The sequence below is a fragment of the Brachyhypopomus gauderio genome, chromosome 11, assembly GCF_052324685.1.
Source record: "Brachyhypopomus gauderio isolate BG-103 chromosome 11, BGAUD_0.2, whole genome shotgun sequence".
NCBI classification, from domain to species: Eukaryota; Metazoa; Chordata; class Actinopteri; order Gymnotiformes; family Hypopomidae; genus Brachyhypopomus; species Brachyhypopomus gauderio.
The window spans coordinates 7,521,047-7,547,293 of record NC_135221.1 but is presented as its reverse complement, the minus strand read 5'-3'; the positions used below and the strand labels follow the sequence as shown (position 1 = coordinate 7,547,293).

The following is a 26,247-nucleotide window of genomic DNA, read 5'->3' as shown; positions in this document are numbered from 1 at the left end:
ACATTGTTTGTTCATACTCAAACTTGACTCTCACCCCTTTGAAACCCGATATGTTGGGATGGTTCGGATGCAAGAGGCTTGAGCTAAGAGGTTCTAAAGTTTAGATCTCCAAGGAAACTGGCTGAAAGTGATGCGAGAAGACCCACATATTGAACTCAAACATAAGAACAGCATACGAAAGCAAACACAAGGACATAAGAAAGCAAGACCATTTTCATGAGAATCTTCAAATCCATTTTTATTGTTACACAACAGGTTAGATAATTCCGTCAGTATGCAACAGTCAAGGCTGTTGCAAAAAATGATTGTACTTCAATATTGAGAAGCTTGTTCTATAAGGTTGGAATTATGCTGTAATACCACTCATGTTTTCCAGATCTTAACTTGCCATACATGTGAATATTATATCTGCAGTTGTGTAAAAATGAACTTCTTATTGCTTGCAATATCGCAATCTTGTGAGAGACTGACTTTTAAGTGCCTTCTATGCAAGTGCCATTTAGTAAAGCAAGAAAATAAAATCTTGTGGAGACCTTATAAGAATAATTCAACTGTTAAAAGAGGCTTTTACGTTAATACTGCATTAGATAAAGGACACTGGGAAAGCTGTGCTCTGATGCACTGTGCTAACATACTGCATGACTTCAAAACACAAAACAGTGGCAAAATTGTACCTGCATTTCATATGCTTGTCATAACCTGTGATATGATGTCACTCTAGACAGGTCTGATCAAGACATGGTAATAAAACAGGCAACATACTGAGTGCTCTGCAGATTATATAGTGCTTTGCAAACTGGTGATTAGAACTGATAATCCAGATGTGTCGAAATACAAGAAACACAAGATCCAACCCTACAGTTTTCATAAGAATCAAAGAAACATGTTCAGGGGAATGAATTCGTAAACCAGGAGTGATCATAACCTGGGTGTCAGTTTGGTCAGTGGGCAGTACTTAACATGGAAATAACAACAATACATCTACAGCTCTGTTCAAGTTACGTTTGCCATCTTCTTCAACAGAGTCGTACAGTTAGATGGACACAAAACACCTCCAGGAGGTATGATTTTATGACTGCACACTTGAAAAGGAAAAGAAAAATGCATTAATATGTAAGTGTACTTATCTATGAGTTTCTGATAACTGATTCCAACTACTATGCATCTATTTTTATACATAACTGGAGAACATTGTAGTATAAAAAAATCGTGCCAGTATGCAGCAATGCCGTCTTCGTTCGTAAGCGGCAGGCCATAGTGTTTACTTCCTTGTTCCTGTAGGGCAACAAAAGAAGAAAAGCTTTCAGTTCTGATCCAAACTTAACACCACACAGGAAGGAAAAAGGGGCCTTTCGCCACCTGTTCCCCTGAATCTTTCATACCATGTTAGCTTGAGACAAAGTCCAAGGTCTCACATAGTGACACCAGTGTGACGTTCACATGCCTTTTACATTAGCAATGGTTCGACATGTCATTCTTCTGAGACGTTTCAGCTGTTAGGCTGTGCGGGACAATACCGGGGAATTTTAGCACGGCTACAACCGCACAGGGAGATGCCAAGCTCCCATTCTGGTATTCAGATGTTTCAGTAGTCGTAGAAGGAGATAGTCGTTACATTTGTTACAACGAGCAGCATATCTCATTCTTGGTCTAAAACAGCTTGACTGGTCAGTCCAGCGCCGTTCACGACTGGAGAACAGCTGTGATGGGGAATGCAGCGTGCCGTCAGAGGCGGAGTTGAGGCTCCGAGGAACGCTCGACAGGGACACGCACTCCAGGAAGGGGAGCAAGGACGTGCCCGTAAATAGAGAGCAGGGAGGTGTTCGCACCCAGGGGTCTAGGGAGGCCCTGGCAGGGCACGTAAGCAGCAGGGAGCGTGCACTGTCACCCCGCTGCCAGTGGGAGGCGCTACTGCACGCTTGGGCCTTCCGCCCTTGGTGAGCATACTGCTGCCTGACTACACCTGCTCCTGGGTCCCTGATCTCACTGTAGGAGTCTCCACAGCCTCTGTTCAACTCTGCAGGTCAGTGTTGGACATGGTACCATTCATTACATATGTGACAGCACCGTCCCAAGTGGGTGCTTTAAAACGCATATGGTTGAGTAGCGCACATATGCACACAACACATTTATTAAAAGAACTACATGGGAGATTCATTACTCACCATTTGTGACTGATCTGGTCTTGGCTGCAAACACCTTCAGCAAATACAAGACCAGAGAGTGTTTTAAATGTCTTGAAAGTCATGAGACAATTAACGTTTAGCTTCACATCGCTTAGTTACAACGCTGGCATGCAAGACACACACTACCTCAAGAAACAGTCTGATGGCCATAATGTTATCATTGAAAATCACCACCAAGCATCGCAAAACAAACTACACATGACATACTAGCTGACAGCCTTGTGAAAAAGTATGCAAGTGCCTGAACGTGTGTGTGTGTGTGTGTGTGTGTGTGTGTGTGTGTGTGTGTGTGTGTGTGTGTGTGTTATTTGTAATAAGTAATAAGAGTTGCAGCAGTGATCCAGTGTTTGCAGCCACCAAATGGTTTGTGTGATCCAATCAGCAGAACCCAGCGTATTTAAGACTGCCCCCACAAATGGTCCATCTAGCATACAGAACCCACAGAAGAACTCACTTTCCCAAGTAATAATATATTCCCACCATGTAAAACCCCCGCCATATGCAAATAATGACATTTTAAGGCCATTTTTGCAAAGCCATTTTAGAATGTTGGGCAAAACAATATTATTATAGCCTACCATGAATACTGGTTTAAAACATTATAAAAACAAATAGTTTTGTACACTTTGGATTAAATCAAATTACACTTTGACAACTTCTGAGAATTTTTGGTTGTATCACTTCTGTGTTCATTATCTGCAAAGCATGTTTATACCCATGCAGCGCTTGGCCGCTCTCTCATTCTGCAGCGTGAAGAGTGAGCACACACACACTCCTGCAGTACTTACAGCCGCCACCCTGCTGATCCCAGGCCTGCTGTCAGCGCTTTTGCTAAGTGTATCAAATGGGACTGTGGTTAAAACAGCGAACAGGAACCAGGGGCTGCCTGTGAGACCCAGGGCCAGAGACCCAGGGCCGGAGACCCAGGCTTACCTTGGCCGGGGTGGATCCCTTGGTCTCCCACATGCTGCGCGTTTTCGATACGTCCGCCGGTTTGGGGTCCTGCCGACAGCACACAGCGTGTCACACACCTGGTCCAGCTTTGGGGAGTGCAGAGGAGCGACACACACACAGCAAAAGCGCCAGCCAAGCCAGAGCTGAGAAGACGTCAGTCAGCCATCAGAAAATTAGAAGCGGAAAAGTCTCCGAGGTGAAGAAAAGGGGTGTTAGTAAGAACACTGCTTATAAGAGACAGAATGAGTGTGGCCACAATTCTTTCAAATTACATTCAAAGTTAGGATTGGAATATACCCGAATTTGTGATTACAAATAATATGTGAGCGATTTGTGTAGGCTACTAACCGATCTTAAAGATGGTCTTATTGGAGGTAAACGCTAAAACAAATGAGAAAACGACACCTTCACGTTCATTTTCAAGGTAAAGTTCAATACACCACGTAGCCAATAGATGACGCTCCTGCATCACGAAGCCCTCCGTTTCTGTAGGTTAAAAGGTGAACGAGCTAGGCTGAGGTTTGAGTGTATGGTATATCAAACTGTACAAACACTGCTGGATTAGTATTAGCTCGTCCCTGCAGATCCTGAGAGAAATAAAATAAACGATCTCGAGAGAGAGATCCTGTGGCAGAGTTCCTGTGGAATTCAGATAAATGTGAAGATATCATGCATAATAGTATTTTTCTTTCTGGTGTTTCTTTACCTCAGAGAATAAAGACAAGCTTAGGGCACACCAAACCCCACTCCATTTTATAAAAACAGAGGTATTAAAAAATAAATGAATCCCTAGAGAAAATCGGTATTACATTTATGTATATGTTTCATTCAGTGAATCTGGACCATATGTGTCTGTCCAGACTGAATCTCCACAGCGACTGTCCTCCTGCGGTTATTCATACAATGGAGTCCATGTGTCGCCTAGATCTGTTCTTTCTTGCCTCAGACTAAAGTGTATGAGTGCCGTTCATTTCTCAGGGTGCGCGCATTACACCACGCGGGCGTCTTTGGGGCTCGTCTTGGAACTTGTAAAAGAGTTGCTTAAAATAAACGTGGCCAAGTGCGAAGTACAGAATGGGAGAGAGAGGAGAGGATAGGAGGAGCACGGCGGAGAAATGCTGGACTTGTGCCACAGAGCCCCCACCGCCTGACCTTTCACTGACCTTTCACTGGTTTCCACATGCACAGCCATTTGTCCTCGCTGAGTTACACTGTGCAGTGTGGGACCACTGTGTTTCTAGGCCTGATGGGAACATGTGGCTACATATTTAAGGTCTTAGAAAACAGTTCCCCATTATTGATGACCTTATGTATGAGGATTAAGGCACTCCACATGTCCAGCAGGTGGTGATATGTGTGTTTACTGATTGGCAAGCAGTTCTCCATACTGCAGTCCAGTGTGCATGTTACTTATGTATGGTGCTAATCGCTCATTGTCAGTCAAGAAGAAAAACTATCTCAACTCAAGTACAACATCTTGCTTGTTGTGAACTGCCCCCATAATTCACCCAGCAGAAGCACACCCTCACACACAGCATTCATTTCTCACACACCAGAAATTCAATTTCTCCCCCTGTAAATTTATGTATGCTCTACATCACATGGAGAGAATCAAATCATTTTCCAGCTCTGGAAGAGAACAGCAGTGCTGAGCGCTGTCATTAATCACAAGAGGACCGGTTCAGCACGGCCTGCGTGGACAACCGGGCCTGACGGATCTGCGGAGCAGCTGAGGAACTCACAGGTTTGCCTCCTGCAGGTTTCCCTGCTGGGGCCTTCGTCTCCAGGGGCTTCGTCTCAGGGGTCTTCATCTCAGGGGGCTTCGTCTCAGGGGGCTTCGTCTCAGGAGTCTTTGCCTCCTTTGTCTTTGTCTCTGGAGTCTTGGTCTTCCAGCTGTTGACGCGACCTGCCACACCGACGTTCATTCCAGCCGTGTCCTGTGCAGGAGGGGACACTGGTGTTATCGACACTAAAGGACGTTGTGGATGGTGGCTTTTCAGATTAAACAGTGTGTCTTTTTGGCCAGGGGCTGGCTCTAGATTGGCTGTAGACTGGCTCTGGACTGGTTCTAGACTGGCTCTGGACTGATCCTGAATTGGCCCTGTCCTGCACCTTGGGGGCAGCAGCGGGGGTAGCAGGGCTGGGGGCGGCAGGGCTCTGCACGTTCCCCTTCTCCCACATGCTCTTAATGTTGCGAACACCCTCCACTGCAGGCAGGTCCTTCACCGGAGACTTGGGAGACTTCACGTCCTTAGTCTGGACAACAAGCACAGAGCTGATTCACAGCATATATATCAGCATATATATATATATATATATATATATATATATATATATATATATATATATATATATATATATATATATATAAGCATATATATATATATATATATATATATATATATATATATATATATATATATATATATATAAGCATATTGTGTTAGAAATTCTGAAACCCTTAAATGGTGAGCACAATAAAAGTCAGAAGCAGTTGGGTTAAATAATAAAGTACAATGATTTATTTTAACAAAGCATGGATTAACCCCTGAGATCTCCGTTACAAACACGCCAGGTGTCTGTCACAGAGAGAGCTCAGAGACCCTTCTCCAAGAGATCCCTGTTACAAACGCACAAGGCGTCTGCAAGAGAGAGCTAATTCCCCATTCCGAACTCTCATCTTTTATATGTTTAATCATCAACACACACGGTGTCCACGATGTGATCAACCAAATGTGATTGGACAATACAGGAAATAATTAACGTTGATTTGACAGATGCATATGACGCATGTCCCCTCCACGCTCAGCATCCTCGTGATGTAACGACAGACTGAGTGTCGCCGTAGTCCCTTCCAAGTAGAGATTAGGTGTCTCCAGCGAGGTCAGTTTAGGAACACCAGAGGAACATCAGATTAGGCCTCAGCCGAGGCCAGAGAACACACGCACACACACATCTGAGGCCTACTGAAGTCACGAGAATGGCTTCAGTGCCCTGATCAACACACGTATATGTAAAAGATCTCTACCACCTATATCTAATGTGTTTAATGTATACTAAGAAAGCCTGACATAAATGGAAATCACCAAATTTCCACCACAATATATATAACAGTATATTGTATTTCATTTGCATTTACCTGAACTGCTGAGGTGTACTGCTCTAGCCGATTGCCTATCTTACACACCAATGGAGTGTGTGGGGCCTTCACAGTCCTAAAAAAAATTGGATAGTAATTTATTCAGCCAATTTGAGTACACTATGCTAGTAAGACAAACAAGCAAAAGTGCAATAAGCTACTAAGGCAAAGGATAATGCTAAAAAATATAGAAACTTACGTTTTTTGAGCTGACCTGCTCAAAAATTCAGCCTTCTCCCCAATCTGTGGAAGGCAACAAGAAATACATATACATAAATACATATACATAAATACATATACAAAATTACATATACAGATACATATACAAATCCAGAATCTCAACAGGACGTTTAATGTAAGTTTTAACGAAAGCCATGCTTGGATCATGTAGCAGGTTTTTCACAGTCCACAAAGCAACAGGTAGAAGCCGCTGTAGTACATTGTAGTACAGTGTAGTATGCTGTAGTACGCTGTAGTACAGTGTAGAACTTGTGGTACACCCACTACCCTCACTTCTTGATTGATATTTCTGACATTTTTCCAATTACTGATAATGTCATTGAGATCTAGTTATAATGCAGAATCTCCAAATTTAACAGCGCTGCCATTTTGATGAGGTCAGAGGTCAGCTGACCTTGGTGGATCCTCCCTTTTGGGACATGCATTTGAACGCCGCCTTGCTCTCCTCACTGGATTCCTCCTTCTGACGTTTCTTCTCGGCTGCCTCTGCCCTCCTCCGCTCTATCTCCTCCTTCATCTTCTGTCTCTCTTGCTACAGAAAGGCGAGTGTTTCAAATTGTGTGCAGGTTCATTTCAAGTGTGCAGCTGTAAATCCACAACTTTGCATATTAGCTGATGATCAGATAACATGCTTTGTGCTATATGCTTTCATGGCATGAAGGTTTATTGAGTATTATGGGCCAGTTATACAATTTCTACTCGTCACCTTTGGCTGAAGTGATCTAGAGCGTATACCTCCTCTTTGGCTGAAGTGATCTAGAGCGTATACCTCCTCTTTGGCAGGAGCTATCTAGAGCAGGGGTGCCCACAGTTTTCAGCTTGCGAGCTACTTATAAGATGACCAAGTCAGAAAGATCTACCGGGGGTGGCGGCGAACGTAATTTGTTGAGCGGGGGGGGGGGGGGGGGGGGGGGGGGGTTGGCGAACGTAATATGTTTCCGCGGGGGGGGGGGGGGGGGGGGGGGGGGTGGCAAACGTAATTTGTTGAGTGGATTGCAGATTGGCTACCGTGAATGTCAATCAAAATACAACCGTCAGTGCAGATGTGCGATTCATCTACTACTATTTTATGTGACGCGATCTACGCACATTCCTTCGCGATCGACCGACACTTCCTTCGCGATCGACCGGTCGATCGCGATCGACGTAATGAGCACCCCTGATCTAGAGTGTATACCTCCTCTTTGACTGAAGCTATCTAAAGTGTATACCTCCTCTTTGGCTGAAGCTGTCTAGAGTGTATACCTCCTCTTTGACTGAAGCTGTCTAGAGTGTATACCTCCTCTTTGACTGAAGCTATCTAGAGTGTATACCTCCTCTTTGGCTGAAGCTGTCTAGAGTGTATACCTCCTCTTTGACTGAAGCTGTCTAGAGTGTATACCTCCTCTTTGACTGAAGCTATCTAGAGCAGGGGTGCCCACAGTTTTCAGCTTGCGAGCTACTTATAAGATGACCAAGTCAGAAAGATCTACCGGGGTGGCGGCGAACGTAATTTGTTGAGCGGGGGGGGTTGGGTGGCGAACGTAATTTGTTGAGTGGATTGCAGATTGGCTACCGTGAATGTCAATCAAAATACAACCGTCAGTGCAGATGTGCGATTCATCTACTACTATTTTATGTGACGCGATCTACGCACATTCCTTCGCGATCGACCGACACTTCCTTCGCGATCGACCGGTCGATCGCGATCGACGTAATGAGCACCCCTGGTCTAGAGTGTATACCTCCTCTTTGGCTGAAGCTGTCTAGAGTGTATACCTCCTCTTTGACTGAAGCTGTCTAGAGTGTATATCTCCTCTTTGACTGAAGCTATCTAGAGTGTATACCTCCTCTTTGGCTGGAGCTGTCTAGAGTGTATACCTCCTCTTTGACTGAAGCTGTCTAGAGTGTATACCTCCTCTTTGGCTGAAGCTATCTAGAGTGTATACCTCCTCTTTGACTGAAGCTATCTAGAGTGTATACCTCCTCTTTGACTGAAGCTGTCTAGAGTGTATACCTCCTCTTTGACTGAAGCTGTCTAGAGTGTATACCTCCTCTTTGACTGAAGCTGTCTAGAGTGTATACCTCCTCTTTGACTGAAGCTGTCTAGAGTGTATACCTCCTCTTTGGCTGAAGCTGTCTAGAGTGTATACCTCCTCTTTAGCTGGAGCTGTCTAGAGTGTATACCTCCTCTTTGACTGAAGCTGTCTAGAGTGTATACCTCCTCTTTGGCCTTCTTATCAGCCAGCTGCTGTTTCTTCTGCTTCTCCTCTTCTTCCAGGATCTTCTTCCTCTCCTCCCTCTTCTTCTTCAGCTCCTGCAGTTCGGCCTCAGCGCTCTGCTGTTTCTGCTTCATCTTCTCCAGCACCTCAGTCTCACTCTGGTTCCTCAGCTTCTTCAACTCCACCAGCTTCTGTTCAGCCTCCTGCTTCACCAAGGGGTCCTGCTTCTGCACCTCAGGAGAGCGAAGCCCAATACGACTACAAGCACACACACACACGCACGCACGCACGCACGCACACACACACACACACACACACACACGCTTAAAATGCTTTCAGAATAATTTTATGTAGCTAGGCAGTGGTTCTCAATAAAGTTATTGATGTTGACAACTTCACAATCTCCTTAAACCATGTCAGCTAGTGTTGTGTAGTCTCAGTCTATCTCTGCGGATCAAACACATCTTTCCTGGATGCTCATACCCAACTGGCTTCTCAGGTTTCTGGACCTTAGCAGACGTATCATCTTTAGCAGATGAGTCTTTCTGCTTCCATCATGAAAAAAAACAGAAAAATATTCTTTCAGTTATTCAAGCATGACTAGCAACAATTTATTGAAATAGTCACAATGAAAGTGGTGCAGTGATTCAAATCAGCAACAACTCACTTTATCACGTAAAAAGGAGAGTTTGGGCTTCTCTTCCACCACCTAGGAAGTAAAAAACAGAACATGAATTAGGCTGGCATATCTCAATATTTAAACAATATCAAAAAGTCCAGTCTTCAAGTTCAGGTTTAGTCATTCCTCCATGTACTTAGTACACATTGGATTAAGGTTATTTCTTCTGGTCCATTGTGCAACATGACAAGTGTACAGCACCACCAATAGCAGAGAAGTATTCCAATTCCAATCAGGAAAAAGAGGTGTGGCCTTAGGTCCCTCAATTAACCACTATTTCACCAATTGAATACTCGTGTTGCATGTGTGTTTTAATGGATGGGTTGTTAACTAAATGTGTTAATAAAGAGCATAAAGACTAGTCTGTAAACTAAGATCCATTCCTGACTGGAATTGGTTCATTCAGATAGATTAGCCATTGTGGTAAAAGCATGCATAGAAAGACACAGCATAACAGATAGAGTACGCTGTATTTTGCAGCAACCCCAAACCCTGTGGCAGTAGAGCCACTGATGAAAAACGCACAGCAAACAAATAACACTGCCACAGTCCCATAGCATCAATCCATTCTTAATGGGAACCCACTATGAACACAGCATACATAAAGTGAACAAGGTGACTGCAAGTCTGTGATACTGCACTGTGAACACAAAAGGCTTGAAGATCATGAAAAGTGTGCAACAGATGGAGTGGCCAAAGGTGTGAACTGCAGAGTCTGAAACTCAAGCTTTGAGAGGAATACCTCCTTAGGTTTAACTTTTTCCTCAATTTTTGCTTTGGGGTGTTTTTCTACTTCCTTCTTTGAAACTGTTTTCTCTTCAACCTTCTTTAAAACTACTGGTTTCTCTTCAATCTCCTTCTTCAAAATCACTGGTTTGTCTTCAGTCGTCTCTGGTAGTGCTGCCTTCTCCCGCACTTCATGTTTCACAGGAGGTTTCTTCTCAGTTTTGTTTTCTGGGAGTTTAAATGTAACCTCCACCTCCCTCTTTGCCCTGTCAGGTTTTTCTTCAGCTTTCTGCTCTGGTATATGAGATTTCTCATCATCTTTTTTCAGTTGCTCCACCACCTTCCTCTCCACTAAAGGTTCACTTTGAACTGGTATCTTTGAACCAGTAACTGTATCATCTGGTTTGTTTGATTGTTCCTTCACCTCTTCCTCCAAAGGCTTCTCTTCTTTAGATCTACCAGATCCTTCCTTAAAGGCTGCCTCTACTGTTTGCTCCTCTTTCACAGATTCAGCCTGCCTCTCTTCATCTTTAAGCTCTTTCCTTTCTAAATCTGCACTTTCTAGACCTGCCTCTGATTTCTCCTCAACCACTTTGTTTGCTTGGTCTTCAATCTGTTCCTACAAAATATAACAAATCATTTACACAGCCAGTTTACACACCACAGATTCCACCCAGAAACCCATAAATGACCATCTGCACTGCCATACCTCACTGCCTGATACTGTTTCTTTGTTTTGTTCCTCAATGGGCTCCTGTTAAAAATGATAACATAAATCTGCAAAATTATACACTTTAAACAGATCAAAAAACTGTTCAAATCATATTCATTGTTTATGTCAAAATGGCTGGTATTGAACATTCTTTTAAAAGCTTGTGAAATAGCTTGAAACCTGTGAGACGCTGACCTGTTCTGTGTGGTAGGATGTCTGGGGCTTTTCTTCCTCCTCCTCCTCCTCCTCCTCCTCCTTCTTCTTCTCCACAATGTCCTCTGGAGCTGTTGTCAACTCAGGCTCTGCCTTTACCAGCACAGCTTCCTCCGTCACTGTGACCGTCACCTGCACCTCCTCCTCTGCTTTCTGCTCACCTTTTCCTTCCTCTTTCTCTCTCCAGGAGTTGACCTCTGGCTCCTCCTCCCTGAGATGGTTCGGTCTGTCCTCGCTGCTGGCTGTAACGACGGTGTTGTCCCCGTCGGTGATGGTGGGATCAAACTCCTTCTGTCTCTCCATGGCCTCCTTCATCCTCCTCTGCCTACGCTCCTCGCGCTTCGCCAGACGCTCCAAGAGAGCTCGGTCGTCGTCATTAGTCGCTGGGGTGCTGACCAGTGCTGAGAACCCCGTGTCCGTCACACTAAAGAAAATAGCAATAACTGTTATCATATATATGTTCCTAGTGCCAATCATGGGTGAAAAATGTGGTTGCATGATGCATGTCAGTCTGCCAAGCTGTATGTGTTAGTGTAGAGGTCTATGAGGAGGTATGTGTTAGTGTAGAGGTCTATGAGGAGGAGGTATGTGTTAGTGTAGAGGTCTATGAGGAGGTATGTGTTAGTGTAGAGGTCTATGAGGAGGAGGTATGTGTTAGTGTAGAGGTCTATGAGGAGGTATGTGTTAGTGTAGAGGTCTTTGAGGCTGTATGTTTTAGTATAGAGGTCTATGAGGCTGCATGTGTTAGTGTAGAGGTCTATGAGGCTGTATGTGTTAGTGTAGAGGTCTATGAGGCTGCATGTGTTAGTGTAGAGGTCTATGAGGCTGCATGTGTTAGTGTAGAGGTCTATGAGGCTGTATGTGTTAGTGTAGAGGTCTATGAGGCTGCATGTGTTAGTGTAGAGGTCTATGAGGCTGCATGTGTTAGTGTAGAGGTCTATGAGGCTGTATGTGTTAGTGTAGAGGTCTATGAGGCTGCATGTGTTAGTGTAGAGGTCTATGAGGCTGTATGTGTTAGTGTAGAGGTCTATGAGGCTGCATGTGTTAGTGTAGAGGTCTATGAGGCTGCATGTGTTAGTGTAGAGATCTATGAGTCTGTATGTGTTAGTGTAGAGGTCTATGAGGCTGCATGTGTTAGTGTAGAGATCTATGAGGCTGCATGTGTTAGTGTAGAGGTCTATGAGTCTGTATCAGTGGCGATTGCTCTAAGACTGCAAGGGAAGCTCAGCTTCCCCTAAAATGTCAAAAAATAAGTGATTAAACATATACTGTTGTGTGTACGTCATTGACTAAATATGCGCTACAACGCGCTCAACTTTTGTTCAGAATCAGCTTCTTATCACTGGTAACGATGCGGCTTTCCTCTCACTCAGTCCCGCAGCTTCACAGCGCTTTAAACGGTGTGGACGCTGAGCGTCTACAGAGTTCAATAGCGAAGCAAAGAGTGCAGCGAAACGAGACGAGTCATTGGATAAATGCTGGGCTTTGTCCCGCCCATCGGACGCTCAGTGTCTCTGGGGGTCTATGGGGCAGTGGGCTGGCCTCGGCTGGCCCGGACGCTCAGCTTCTGCATGATGATTGGATGATCTGTCTGAGGCTGAATCCCTTTTTGATTGACAGCGAAATGAGCGAATCAGCGATCTTTTGGTGTAAACCTCCGCGGGAGCATTTAATTTAAATTTTAATTTTAATTCTGTTTTGTGTTGAACCGGAGATTATCCTAATTCTCTTAGCTGCATTTTCTTCGTTAATAACGACTAGCGACAAATCGAGCCTCTATTTCTGGTGGTTTTTGTTGTAGCTGCTTGTGTTTGTAGACTGACTTCTATCACTCAAGCCCAAATTGAGCTTCCCCTCCTTGAAAGACCAGCATCCGCCACTGGTCTGTATGTGTTAGTGTAGAGGTCTTTAAGGCTGTATGTGTTAGTGTAGAGGTCTATGAGTCTGTATATGTTAGTGTAGAGGTCTTTAAGGCTGTATGTGTTAGTGTAGAGGTCTATGAGTCTGTATGTGTTAGTGTAGAGGTCTATTAGTCTGTATGTGTTAGTGTAGTGGTCTATGAGTCTGTATGTGTTAGTGTAGAGGTCTATGAGGCTGTATGTGTTAGTGTAGAGGTCTATGAGTCTGTATGTGTTAGTGTAGTGATCTATGAGGCCGTATGTGTTAGTGTAGAGGTCTATGAGTCTGTATGTGTTAGTGTAGTGGTCTATGAGTCCGTATGTGTTAGTGTAGAGGTCTATGAGGCTGTGTTAGTGTAGAGGTCTATGAGGCTGTGTTAGTGTAGTGGTCTATGAGTCCGTATGTGTTAGTGTAGAGGTCTATGAGGCTGTGTTAGTGTAGAGGTCTATGAGGCTGTGTTAGTGTAGAGGTCTATGAGGCCGTATGTGTTAGTGTAGAGGTCTATGAGGCTGTGTTAGTGTAGAGGTCTATGAGGCTGTGTTAGTGTAGAGGTCTATGAGGCCGTATGTGTTAGTGTAGAGGTCTATGAGGCTGCATGTGTTAGTGTAGAGGTCTATGAGGCCGTATGTGTTAGTGTAGAGGTCTATGAGGCTGTGTTAGTGTAGAGGTCTATGAGGCTCCACCTGTCACTGCTGTTCAGTTCTGTGGTGGTGTTAATCTCCTCATTCTCCATGTTGCGCAGTCGCTCCTGGCGGGCTTTCCTTCTTCGCTCTCGAGCAGCTTCTTCATCATCATCAAAGTAGCTCATTCTGGTCAGGGAGAAGACCACACACCCATGACTGACATCAATATCAATTGATTAGATCTTTGGGATGAACCAAGGAGCATCTTGGCTGGGATGTAAGAATCACAAACTTTACACCTCCCCAGACCATACATGGTCCTGAAAAACATTAGCGCACGCATGTGTGTCTGTGTGTGTCCATGTCATTTGAGGAGGAGAGTAAATGTAAACAACATGTACATAAAACATTCAGCTGCCCAGAGAGACAGACTCAGCATAAATTCCTTTTAGGGCATTTTAGATTTGTGTAGTACTCATGTTTGACTGGTAGGACATTAGTCTCAAATACATTACCAAAGAACCTATATATGGTACCCACAGAATATATCTAAGCACTAGAGGCATTAGGTGTAATTCATAGTAAAGTTGTCATGCTACACAACTCCAGAGACTACGACTTCTGCTGCCCACACGGTGTTGACCTCTGGATCATACGACAACTTTCAATCTCGCCCTGAAAGTAGAACCATAAAACTAGATGTCTGCAAGTGTCTGTGTTTTGTCATGTTCTCCACCTTAGTATTAAAGACACCCATGGCATAGGCCACACCACATAGCAATCAGCTGAATTTGTAATTTTAATTAGTTTGACACTTAATATTCACTTTATGTGGACTCAAATACATTTTTGTGTTTCAGGTATGTTTAAGGACATCTGAGCTGGGCCGTCATAGTCATAGTCATAGTTTTTTCCCACTATCTCTGAGGTCTAGCGGTCCAAACCTTCCCTCTCCACTGCTGAGCGGCTCTGGCCTGGCTTCAGTTTGCCATGGCACGCCAGTGTTTATCAGGCACAGGCTGCATTTGAAATGATCTGGACGGCTGTCCCTCCCCCTCTTCTTCAGGATTCCCCCCTGCTGATGATTTACAGATGTTGCGGATGGTGGAATGATCCAAAACAGGGACAACAAATCCATTTATACATTCCGGTATAGAAAAACAAGAAGGAATGATGGGAAAAGGAAATCTAGCACCATCTTATCCACCCTGCGATTTCAAATCTGGAGTGGTAACCTAAAAAATGAAAACATTCATTCTGAAGAGCCCTTTCCAGTACAGCCAGACTGTACATCCTGCCTTGCCAGTCAAATAACCGATATGAAAGCTGAACCGGGTGGGGAAAGGAAGCTCTTTAGTGGATTCATTCCCTTGTCTGAAGCGCCATGGCTGAGTATTAGGGCCTAATAACCACTGTCAAAACCTTTCAGTATGTGTGGCATTTCCTTCAATTGCAGCATACACCTCATCACTGCTAGAAATGCTGTTGACCACTTAAATGATTTAAGAACCTATAAAGAGAAAAAAAATGTCTTTCTTCAGATAAACTGTGTATATGGGCCTGAGAGGTGAGACGTTTGGGTGAGACGGTTAGTTGAGACGTTTGGGTGAGACGGTTAGTTGAGACGTTTGGGTGAGACGGTTAGTTGAGACGTTTGGGTGAGACGGTTAGTTGAGACGTTTGGGTGAGACGGTTAGTTGAGACGTTTGGGTGAGACGGTTAGTTGAGACGTTTGGGTGAGACGGTTAGTTGTTTGCTTCCCTCCAAAGATCATGAATTCTTTGCCGCCATTGGTGGATCTGCCTTTTCTTTTTTGTGAACAAATTGTGACTATGGAAGCAAATTCAACTACAGTAATAAAACCCTCTATTTGTTAAAAGCAGCGTGTCCTTAAATGATCCCGCACTAAAGTCCGTCTCCCAGAGATTAAAGTCACTTCAAAGGTTGTTCAAGACTTTCCTTTTCCTTTTCCTATTTTCTGTTTTTATGTTTTTCCCTTCCACTATAAACACATATGTGGTATAAATGCATTGAGGCTTCTTTCTAATTGTTACATTTGTGGCTCATCTATAGCAATAAACTCTCCCTCAACACAATCCAAACACATGGACACACCATGATTTCTCAGACAGGCATCCAGTATAGCATATATAGTATTGTATATAGAATATATAGCATATATAGTAGCCTATATAACACATATAGTATAGCATATAGCATATATAGTAGAGCTGTATTACATATTGTATAGTATTTACAGCAAGGGGAACACACTCCAGACCCCTGTCTCTGCTGTCCCCTTAATGAGAAGACATGAGAAATGTCCATCTTCCCTGTGTATCCCCACCTCTGTACAGGGAGGAAAAAGCTCAGCCAATCAGATGCCAGATGTGAGGTTATTACCAAGAAAGGCGTGGCTGCGGTGCCGTCATGGTCACTACAGAGTCTGATGAGTTCTGTGAAAGGTTGTTTAGCACAAAGGACTCTGGCTTCCCAGATCTCCTTCAGCACAGAACATTAGAGGAGTGATCAGTACCATGTCACATCAGTCACCGTTCAACACTGACCCGCTTGTCTTTAATGACACAATTTGTATGATTCGATCCACGTTATTACAACATCTCAGTCCACACATATCTTGCTTTGTTTATTTGCTTTTTCTCCTACATATTGGAACTGCTTCTCTCTATAAGGATGATTAGGATTTAGTCATTCAGCCAAGTGTTTGTAAATGATCTGCATTGTTAGAGCTGAGCTGGACGATTTGGACTGTTCAATGATTTGCTCAGACACACATGCTCTCCAGACCATCCCAGTGTCACAGCAAACATCTCGCTGCTTGAGTTTGACACTCAACTCGTTCGACATTTCAAGAAGCTCTTTGAGTGTGGCCTGGGGTTACACTGGCAGAGAGTGCAGGTGTGTACACTGCTCACACCTATCTACCCCCCCCACATGCACACGGATGCCTGACGATATTGCCAACATTTTCCTGTTACAGTAACAGTTGTTACATAATTGGGTTCTTGACTATTCTTACAGAAATAACAATGAAGAGGACGTACGCTGACATATTCTCTAACTTGGCTAAATGTTTGTTATTCATAACTTACATCCATGTCACACTGTGTGTACACTGAATCAAGATCTTTCCACATAGAATTTTGCCTGATTACAGGACAAATAACACATCATATACGCCTAAAACACATGAAATCCACAAATTAGCTATATTGGAACACAAAAGAATGGAATGAATAGAATTCCATTGCGTAAAATACATGTAGTAACTACAACAGGAATTGTTCTATCTCCTCCAGGGGCAGATACACATCCCAAATAAAACACACAGCACAGTGTATCTGTCATCCTCCACTGTACACAACTGCCTGCCTGACCTTATAAGGCCTTCTGGATTGTGGGAGTTGTAGGAGTATCAAGCAACCCGGGATGGGTGAGAGAACCCTGGTCATCCTGCCTTTTGGAAAGAAGTCAACCATCTTACCCTCTGGTCTTCCCCACTCATTAGTGGAACAATCGGGATGTTTTTTATACCTCAGGAAAAGAAAGACCATGCCTGAATGTATAGGGCTGGTCTGTGATCGAGACTTATCAGATAATGTGAAATCTGTAAATATGGACTAGAAAAAAGAAAATGTTTCCAGTGTCTCTGGTGATAAACTGAAGACTCGTCTACCAGCCGCTGATTCCCATTGAATGGTTGTGTAAAAACAGACAGGCCTGATCTGCTTTTAATGAGACTGGAGTAAATATGGACTCTCTATCTTATGGTGATGCATAGCAGTCCATAAACACACTATTTAACACTCGTGCTGTGTTTCCAGATCATTCTGTCCTTTGCTGAACTCAAAAGGATAAAGTTTACAATGAACCAAAACAGTAAAAATATCTATTTATAAAATACAGGATGTCATGTAAAATGTATGAACTAAACCAGGATATATATCAATATATCATTCCTCCACAGAGTTGTTGTCAATTTTATGCCTGTGGTTAAAAACTGTAACAGTTTGTTTGTATTATAATGCTGTAAGTACTCCCTAAGGAAGATTTACAGATGCTTGGACCTTTATAAGGAATAGAGGACCAAGCTGAGAGACAGCTGTTTGGATTGGGGAATTACAGGGCCTTCCAAGTTGGCCTGAACGTTTTAACCAAGTTAGATAGAGAGAGATGAGAGAGATGAGAGAGAGAGAGAGAGAGAGAGAGAGAGAGAGATCTAATATCATATCACTACCTTTTAAAATAATAGAAAATTTTACTTTGCTCAGAAATCCTATATGAACATTACATGACACCTGAAATAATAAAACTGGTAGCAGTAATATTCTGTCACAGATTTGCTCCGTGGGCGTAATCTCAGTCCAGAGCACATTAAAGAGAGTGAGAGTTTGTCAGTAAGAAGTGGTGTGATTTACTTCTCTGTTTCTTTCTGCATCTCTTCTCTCTTTTGTCTCCGGAGCTCCCTGCGACGTTCCAGGTCCTCGTCCATGGTGTCTCACGTGGAAGATCCTTTTGGGTCTTTACTGAGAGACAGAAAGACCAGAGTGTCGGTTATGCCTGACTACAGTGAACATGTGATCCACTACCCAACACCACAGAACATCTTTCCCTCTGTTTTATGTCTGTTCAGCACCGCAACATCCCACCTTACTTCGTCCCTTCCACAACTACTAGAACAGGCAAACAGTCCTGTCCCTCCACACCCTGCCTGTCCCTCCACACCCTGCCTGCCTCCTCCACACCCTGCCTGTCTCCTCCACACCCTGACTGCCTCCTCCACACCCTGCCTGTCTCCTCCACACCCTGCCTGCTTCCTCCACACCCTGCCTGTCCCTCCACACCCTGCCTGCCTCCTCCACACCCTGCCTGCCTCCTCCACACCTTGCCTGTCCCTCCACACCCTGCCTGTCCCTCCACACCCTGCCTGTCTCCTCCACACCCTGCCTGTCCCTCCGCACCCTGCCTGTCCCTCCACACCCTGCCTGTCTCCTCCACACCCTGCCTGTCCCTCCACACCCTGCCTGTCTCCTCCACACCCTGCCTGTCCCTCCACACCCTGCCTGTCTCCTCCACACCCTGCCTGTCTCCTCCACACCCTGCCTGTCCCTCCACACCCTGCCTGTCTCCTCCACACCCTGCCTGTCCCTCCACACCCTGCCTGTCTCCTCCACACCCTGCCTGCCTCCTCCACACCCTGCCTGTCCCTCCACACCCTGCCTGTCTCCTCCACACCCTGCCTGTCCCTCCACACCCTGTCTGCCTCCTCCACACCCTGCCTCCCTCACTCTCTGTCATCTTCTCCCTCCTCTGTTTTTAGCTTATCTGCACACCACTACCAGCTTCATGGATTCTCTCTCTCCATCACTCTCTATCTCTCTCTTGTAAGCAGCAGCATCTGACTCGGCCCGTCCTGATAAAACATCTCTCAGAATGGAGAAGGCTGTTTTTATACATCTCCCTGTACACAGATCATAAGCCCCACTCTGTGAGTACCACATCAGTGCACGCTTCCTCTGTTCTGTTGTAGTGCATTAGATCGTTATCAAGCCCCCCCTGAAGCAGCACGCTGGAGTGGGGAAACCGAGTGGCGCGTCAGTGGCGGGACCCCCCCCACCCCATGGCCTTCTGCCTCGCTGTGTGCCTGAGGTGTGTTATAAGGACACCATGGTCTACCAGGGATGGACAAACACAAAGCACATGGTTCCTGGGGTCTAGAAACGCAATATCTGACTTCTCTCCGGCAGTGGATCCTATGAAAGGAGCCCACAAAGATCGAATAAAAAATAAACCAACCCTGTGTGTATATGCATTTGTGTTTACAGCTTGAGTTTCCTGCACATTTTTTATGTTGCTAGGGCCTGGGATGAGCTGGGATACTTCAGTTAAACAATAGACTGGTTTGATTACATTCCCTGAAATAATGGATGTAGACGCAAAACCAATGTGAGGCAAAACCAAATCCAGATTGTTCTTCTTACTAGGGGCTTTTGTTCTCATTGCTCTGAACACTGATGACTGCAGAACCTCTGTGAGCGGATCGAAGCTCTAACATGGTCAGAAGAGTACCAGTGACCCAGCTGACCAAAGAACAGTTCACCCCCTTAGTCCTAACAAGAACACAGCTAAAAATGAATAAATCCTTACATCATTACAAATCTTTCATGGACAGGAAGCCAGGGGCCTCCCACACAGACACAAAGGCCTTCTAGCACGGGGGCAACAGGGTAACGCTGCTGACTCAGAGGTAGTAGAGCCTGGACGCAATCGCGAGTTATTACTCGGTTTATTATAAAAGACACTAAGACAAATCACAAGTAGGCAGTCATTAAAAACAGATAAAGAGGTACTTACACAGACTACAGACACTTCAATGGATGGTGACCAGGACATATCAAATACACAGAGATATAGACAAATCAACACAACAAAGGCCAACATGCATAACTTACAAGTCAAAAGGTAACAGGACAAAAACAAACAAAGACAAGGTACGACAGACTGGTAACTATACGTCAAGACACAAATGATACAACTAGAAACACTTAAAACTGAGACTAGAAACAACCGACCAGGACTGCAAACCAGTGACCAGCAAACTTGAACTAAAAACATAGAGGAAGAAATGGGGAGTGAGGTTAGGTACAGGTGAGGTACAGGTGAGGTACAGGTGAGGTACAGGTGAATAACACTATTGAGGAGTAGAGGAACAAGGCTGGGGCGGGAAGCACACAAAAAGGAAACCAGGGAACAAAATCAAAACAAAAGGTGTTGCAAGGGGGGACCACAGTGACGAGGAGAGGGTGACCATGACAAACCGACACCCTAACAATTATCTGCATTTCCTCCAGAGAGCTGCTCACTCAAAGATCCTGTGGGAGGGTCAACTGTGTGCATATTCCATTTCTCTTACACATAGATGAGCTCAGGGCCACACCAAGGGAAGGCCATCTTCATGTGTTTGGTGGATACTGTCATGACAATGAGCTTAATGCCGTTTTTATTTACCACTGATCATCAGACAATGATCTTCAAATACATCATGGAAAAAAGAGAATGCATTGTGAATACAATGTTAAATCAGTGCAGGACGACCTGAACTCTAAAACCCCAGCTCATTGCTATCTGCACCTGGCTCAGGTGATGTGAAGCAAAGGCCACCATTACGAGCGCCAATGCTGGGGGCTCAAATCCGCAGATCTGATCTACAGAGGCTTCATGTACCTGAGAGCTGGTCCACTCTCTGGTGCCACCCAGGTGAAGTAAGGGCCCGGCCTGCTCTGATGGCCGAGGTGTGATCTTTATATATATATATAGGTGTGATATAGGTGTGAAGGAATTGAGTCTTTCCCCAACCCTGCCTCTTCATCTGACCTTTTTGCTCTCCCTAATGCTCTAAAGAAAGAAGAGATCTGTCTTATTTGTGCCGGACATGTTATAAATTTCCCAGGCTCTCTGCCGTCCTGTCCAGCCTTCCTACCACAAGGTGGGATCACGCACACAAATCATTTCCACATGACACAGACTGAGGACACATTTTAATTTACACATCTGCAATTGATTACAGTTCCTGGGCACGCCGCCCTTGCCAAGCTTCTCCCTCTTGTGGTCTTGAAATTTCAAAAATGCTGGAGTCAGAATTCCACTCCTTCCGTGACCGACACCCAGCGCAGTGAAACTTCCCGCTCTTGACCAGAGGCCATAGAGAAAGGAACTCCAGAAACAAAGGACAAATGTAGAATTTCGGAACTCAAATAATCCTATTTACAGAATTATCCATGATAATTCTGTCCCATTGTGGTGTAAAGTGGGGGGGGGGGGGGGGGGTCTGCGGTGTTCGAGAAGCTGTGTAGGGAGACATTTCAAAGCAGGGACAGGCAGAGTGGTACAGTGAAGATCCTGCAAGCCCAGTAATGACATGCCTTGTGGCTCTGCTGTAAAGCTTTATGATACTGAGACCAGCGCACAGGGCCAGGACACACGCCGTGGTGAGGCTGTGTGCCCGAGATGAAACCTACACGTGCTTTAGCTGAGATGCAAAAACCAGCTGCGCCAGTTTAATCCACTGACACACTACCTGCTCCCAGTTTGATTTACACAGTGACAAACCTGCAGTTGCCTTGCATGGGAAGATTCATCACATTAACAAAACATTATTCACATACTTAAAAGCGGATGAGAGGAACCATCAAAGGGAAACGTAACCCTGCCCACACTGACGGTGGTGAGGAGGTCTGGGTCCAGGGTGTGGAGCAGGTTGCCTGATGAATATGTTTCTCATCAGCTCACTTCAATGTGCCCATTCATTATGGAGGATCTGCAAACGCCACACGGGCTGAACGGCAAAGGCACTGCATTCCTAGACGATGCTGCATATTTCAAAAAGCGGATCTGAGGAGACCAGCCTCACTGAGACAGAGAGCGCTGAGAACGTTCTTCTCCCACATGAACACGTCCCCCCGTGCACCGGACTGGCTGTCTTAACAAAAAACTTTATATGAATTTCAGCCGTTTGCTGCTGCTGATGTATTTGCCACACTGGGAGAAGAACAAAGCAGGAAAGGTTTTCGTTCACCTCTTTACGGCTTCAGTCTTGGTTAAAGTTTCTTTCATTTCTAATAAATGCAGTCAGATATGGAATCCGTTGCATGTATATTTTTGTCACATGCAATTTTGCGCACCTTGAATTCCACCGCTGGAATCCACACAGCCACGTACATCCACCCAGCCCATGTCCCTCTGTTTAATCAGCTTCCTCTTTTCACAACACATTTGGAAGATCATTCGACAGCATGACCAAAGGCAGAATGTGAAACCATGTCTTTTTAAACCTTCTGCAACACCTGTTTCATTTGGAACCCCCATCGGAGACACACATAATCAATGTCCATGGGCCTAATTTATGAGGAAGCCCTTGTGTCACAAGACATTAAGATACAGTAGCGGGGAGGGCATATGGGAGGGTGATGGTGCTGTATACTGGTGTGGGCCCCATAACCAAACATGGTAAAAGAAGCTGATGAGGTTAAGCCGATGAGGTTAAGCTCACTAAATAAGTCCTGCATCCTTCAGCAGGTCATCTATATTACGCTGACCCCTCTGAGATGCGTCAGACAACTCCGCAATTGTGTTTCCAATATGACTGCAGCCTGTGAACTGTGATACCTTTATCAGACACCCGCTAACATGCTGAAAGTTTATCTTGCGACATATGTAATAAAACAATACAACTGTTCTGTCTTGAGGGACTTCCTCCTCTCCTTATATAGACACAGCTAGTGCATGCAGCAACCAAACGGTTGTGTAGCTGTGAGTTTGCTGCAGTGCTTGGTTTACACTGTATATTTTTAGCCACGTAGTAGTGTCACAGACGTAGCCAGTCCCCACTCAGTGTTTTATGCACGAGCCAGTTTTCCAGTGACTCCCTAGGAGTGACTGTAAATGCATTCTAGCTGTTAATGTCATCGTGCTATGAAGTGTGTAGTTATGGAAAGCACATGAACAGATCGCAGTCAGCTTGGCAATGAATAAATACAGTAGGCACCTGGATACGATTACATGCAGAGGACTGCTCGCAAATTTTTAAAAAGGTCAGACACAAATTGTTTGCAGCAGAGGTCTGTCCCTGATAAACCTCACATGCTTCAATGTCATGTTCTCATTTGAATACAGAAGCTTCACTGGAAATAAGATGAGGCCTGTTTCATGTGAGCCCAGGGGCAGCAATGAAGCTGAACCTTGCAGTAAATGAATCCATAATAGCCATCTTACATGCAGCACAAACACGCCAGTGCACATGCACACATACACTCACTGTTCCATGCACGCACAAGGTTCGCCATGTCCTCTTTACGTTAGAGGAGGTGCACCTGTGTGGCTGAAGAACTGATCTGTCTGTGGGCTCACTAATGAGCCCGCATCCATCTATGATGGGCCTCACACTGAAGTCCACAGCTCTGAAGACTGGACCAAGGCCGAGGACGGCACTGAAATGTCATGACTTAATTCGTCTGAAAACACACGCGCCAACGTGACAGGACGAATGACTTCAAGGCCGGTTGGATTTGTGAATCTCCTTTATCGTTGCTTTCATGGGTTTATTGAAAGGCAGTACAGTCTTTACAGTATATTGGCACAAAGTTTCAAGCCATTTATATGCACATCCACCATTTAGAAATGCACAGAAATCATACAACGTTCGAAAGTAAAGGTGTAGGAAAATAAGTGTACATCCTGTATAAATGTACTTCCTGTATCCGCCTGTATTTATATTAGACTACTGAGCAGAGCAGGAGTATGAAATGCTAAATTCCAATGTCTTTTCTCATGATGTAATATCAGATCTAAACTTGTATAGCATATGTCCAGTAGATAAATCTACAGCTCTAACATCTGCCTACACCATCAAGCTGTGTCCTCCCAATGGGCTCCTTAAAAGTCAGGATGCAAGTGCGACCATGTCTGAGCTGATGACCATTGGTTACTTCAAAATATATGAGGTGTTGATCTTTGGTGTTCATATACGCTCCCTCAATCATGCGTGGAAAAAAAACATCATGAAAAAGTTTGTTCTTATAGCTATACCGTCATCTCTGTCAGTACCTCAGCCTTTGAGTCACATGGCTATGCTTCTGATTGTGATGGAGTCTGCTGTCCATGAACATGCCATACCAAAAAAGTTGTCCTTGGCAGTGTGGAAACTGTCCCCTCAGTAAATCAAGCCTGCACATCAAGAATCTGGAATTTCCACATATTTCCCATCGTTATGCCATATACACACAATCTTGATGATTAGATTTTTTTTTACCTGATCCACTCTAACGTCATTGTGCATTTTTGTCGTTTTGAAAGAAAATCATGTTCTCTATTTTGAAACACCCAAAAAGGCCACGAAAACGTTACCACCACTTGGAATGTCAACAGTTCCCCCATTTTAGGACCATTCATTCTAATGCAACAGATTATGGGTTACATGATGCTACTGCAAGTAACCTTAAAGGAGTGAAGCACATTCCTTGTCTCTAGGCAGACAAGGCATCGATCAGACAGATGCTTATGGACTCTTGAAGAGCAGGTCTCCAGTTTGTGGTTTACCATCTAAGGCGAAGGACCTGACTTGGCAATGGTCTTCTCCAGCTCAGAAGCTTTTCCACTGCAAGAAGCCTGGTTAATGTATGATAAACAATATGCTAGAATGGAATAGTTTCAAGGACTAAACCTCAAAGAGGATTCCAGCATGCTTTTGGTCCATATTGTCTGTGTGACTCAGAAAACATCTGCAGATGTCTCAGCATGTATTTGATGGACCTTCCCAAAGAAACACTGGTATAGGCTTTCTTGGGCCTCATGGTTGAGGAATGCTAAATGTGCCCAGCTATTCTTCATGGCTGGTTAGGCTGCTATGCTCTGCTCTACTGTAGCACTGTCCACAATTCCAGCTCCAGTGGATTGAAACATCACTCATTATTTCAGATGGTGGCAAAAAATGCACTCTGCTTATTTACTTAGTCTCTGACTGTTTAGTTCTTCCCTCAGTACACTTGACATAAACAAAAAAGACACAAGTTGTAATTTTTACTAACCATAACAGGAAAGACTATTGGAGAAAAATACAATAAAAGTGTGTAGAGTACAATGCACTTACAGTTAATTTTTTCTAAAGCACATTTGCTCATACAAAATATTGTGGTACTACCACAATTTGTGACTGGGTCAGGTATGCTGGCGAAAAACGTTGAGTTTTACAAGAAACATTCTCCTCTGCCGACTTTCTGATAGTGTCACTTTACAACTAAAACACACACGCACACACACACACACACACACACACACACACACACATATATATATATATATATATATATATATATATATATATATATATATATATATATATATATACAACACTATCTAAAACAACACTTTTTGAACTAAAGAAATAGTAAGTACAAAAATGCAAAGTCAGTAGGACCCTAACAAAAAAACAAACAAACAAATACACACACAAAAAACAACGTACTGGTTGCAATTATTCAGATAGACTTTTATGAACAATGCAACTTAGTCAACGGTAAAGTCAAATCACAGAGGTTTCACAAATAGTGAGCTTAGTTATTGATTTGATGTTAACAGATGTTATAGCAAACATGCTTACTTACTTATTGCAATAATTGTCTGAAGTTCTATTTAATTATAACCTCACACATAGTGTTTTATATAAATATGCATTATATCCTGCAATTATTTAACAATAAAACCACTGAATTACTATGTTACTATGTTAGAGAAAAAACGCAGAGCACGTACCTGAGCGATCAGGTGGCGGGTGTAGCCGTGAGGTGTATCACCTGCCCACTCAAGGAGAGATTAAGAGTTTTGCCGCTTTGTTACCGCTCGCCGCATAAATCGAGCGATCGATGCTCCGCCTCTGGTAGATTTATCCGTCTGATTGCTCGATGCCATTGGCAGACTGTTCTTGCATTTTTGTTTTTTTTTTACCTTCGATAAATCAAGGGAGCGAGTGGATGAAAACGTACATGCAGGCTACGCGTTGTTCCGTTTGGACGAGTTTTAACAGTGTTTTAGCAGAACGATACCATTACCTACATAGTTAATATAAAGTCATGAGAAATTGTGCATTTCTTTTAGTCAAAA

General features: G+C 44.1%; 1 protein-coding gene across 5 annotated transcripts; it reads right to left on the bottom strand.

Moving 5' to 3' along the window:
- Nucleotides 1–211: 211 nt before the first annotated feature.
- cald1b (caldesmon 1b) lies at nucleotides 212–26,046 on the bottom strand. 5 transcript variants are annotated; one of them, XR_013133969.1, is made up of 18 exons: nucleotides 25,900–26,046; nucleotides 18,012–18,119; nucleotides 13,633–13,758; nucleotides 11,033–11,474; nucleotides 10,835–10,879; nucleotides 10,142–10,744; nucleotides 9,388–9,429; nucleotides 9,204–9,268; nucleotides 8,720–8,978; nucleotides 6,914–7,051; nucleotides 6,479–6,522; nucleotides 6,280–6,355; nucleotides 5,253–5,396; nucleotides 4,883–5,077; nucleotides 3,120–3,188; nucleotides 2,975–3,017; nucleotides 2,166–2,199; nucleotides 212–1,275 (listed from the first exon to the last, which is right to left on the bottom strand). XR_013133969.1 is itself a non-coding variant. In XM_077021556.1 (17 exons), exons 2-17 carry the CDS (start codon nucleotides 18,083–18,085, stop codon nucleotides 1,262–1,264), a joined length of 2,370 nt encoding a protein of 789 aa, XP_076877671.1. In that variant the 5' UTR covers nucleotides 18,086–18,119; nucleotides 25,900–26,046; the 3' UTR covers nucleotides 212–1,261. The 5 variants fall into 5 exon arrangements, 4 of the variants coding, with proteins under 4 accessions (XP_076877671.1, XP_076877672.1, XP_076877673.1 ...); XM_077021556.1 differs by lacking the exon at nucleotides 2,975–3,017; XM_077021557.1 differs by lacking the exon at nucleotides 2,975–3,017 and having other exon boundaries at nucleotides 9,204–9,265.
- Nucleotides 26,047–26,247: the final 201 nt, after the last annotated feature.

Coding starts and splice junctions, on each gene's coding strand:
- cald1b (XM_077021556.1), bottom strand. CDS start 18,085: ATGGACGAGGACCTGGAACGTCGCAGGGAGCTCCGGAGACAAAAGAGA. Junction 5,397..6,279: donor AGTACACCTCAGCAGTTCAG/GTAAATGCAAAT, acceptor CTTGTTGTCCAG/ACTAAGGACGTGAAGTCTCC. Junction 5,078..5,252: donor CCCCCGCTGCTGCCCCCAAG/GTGCAGGACAGG, acceptor CCTCCTGCACAG/GACACGGCTGGAATGAACGT.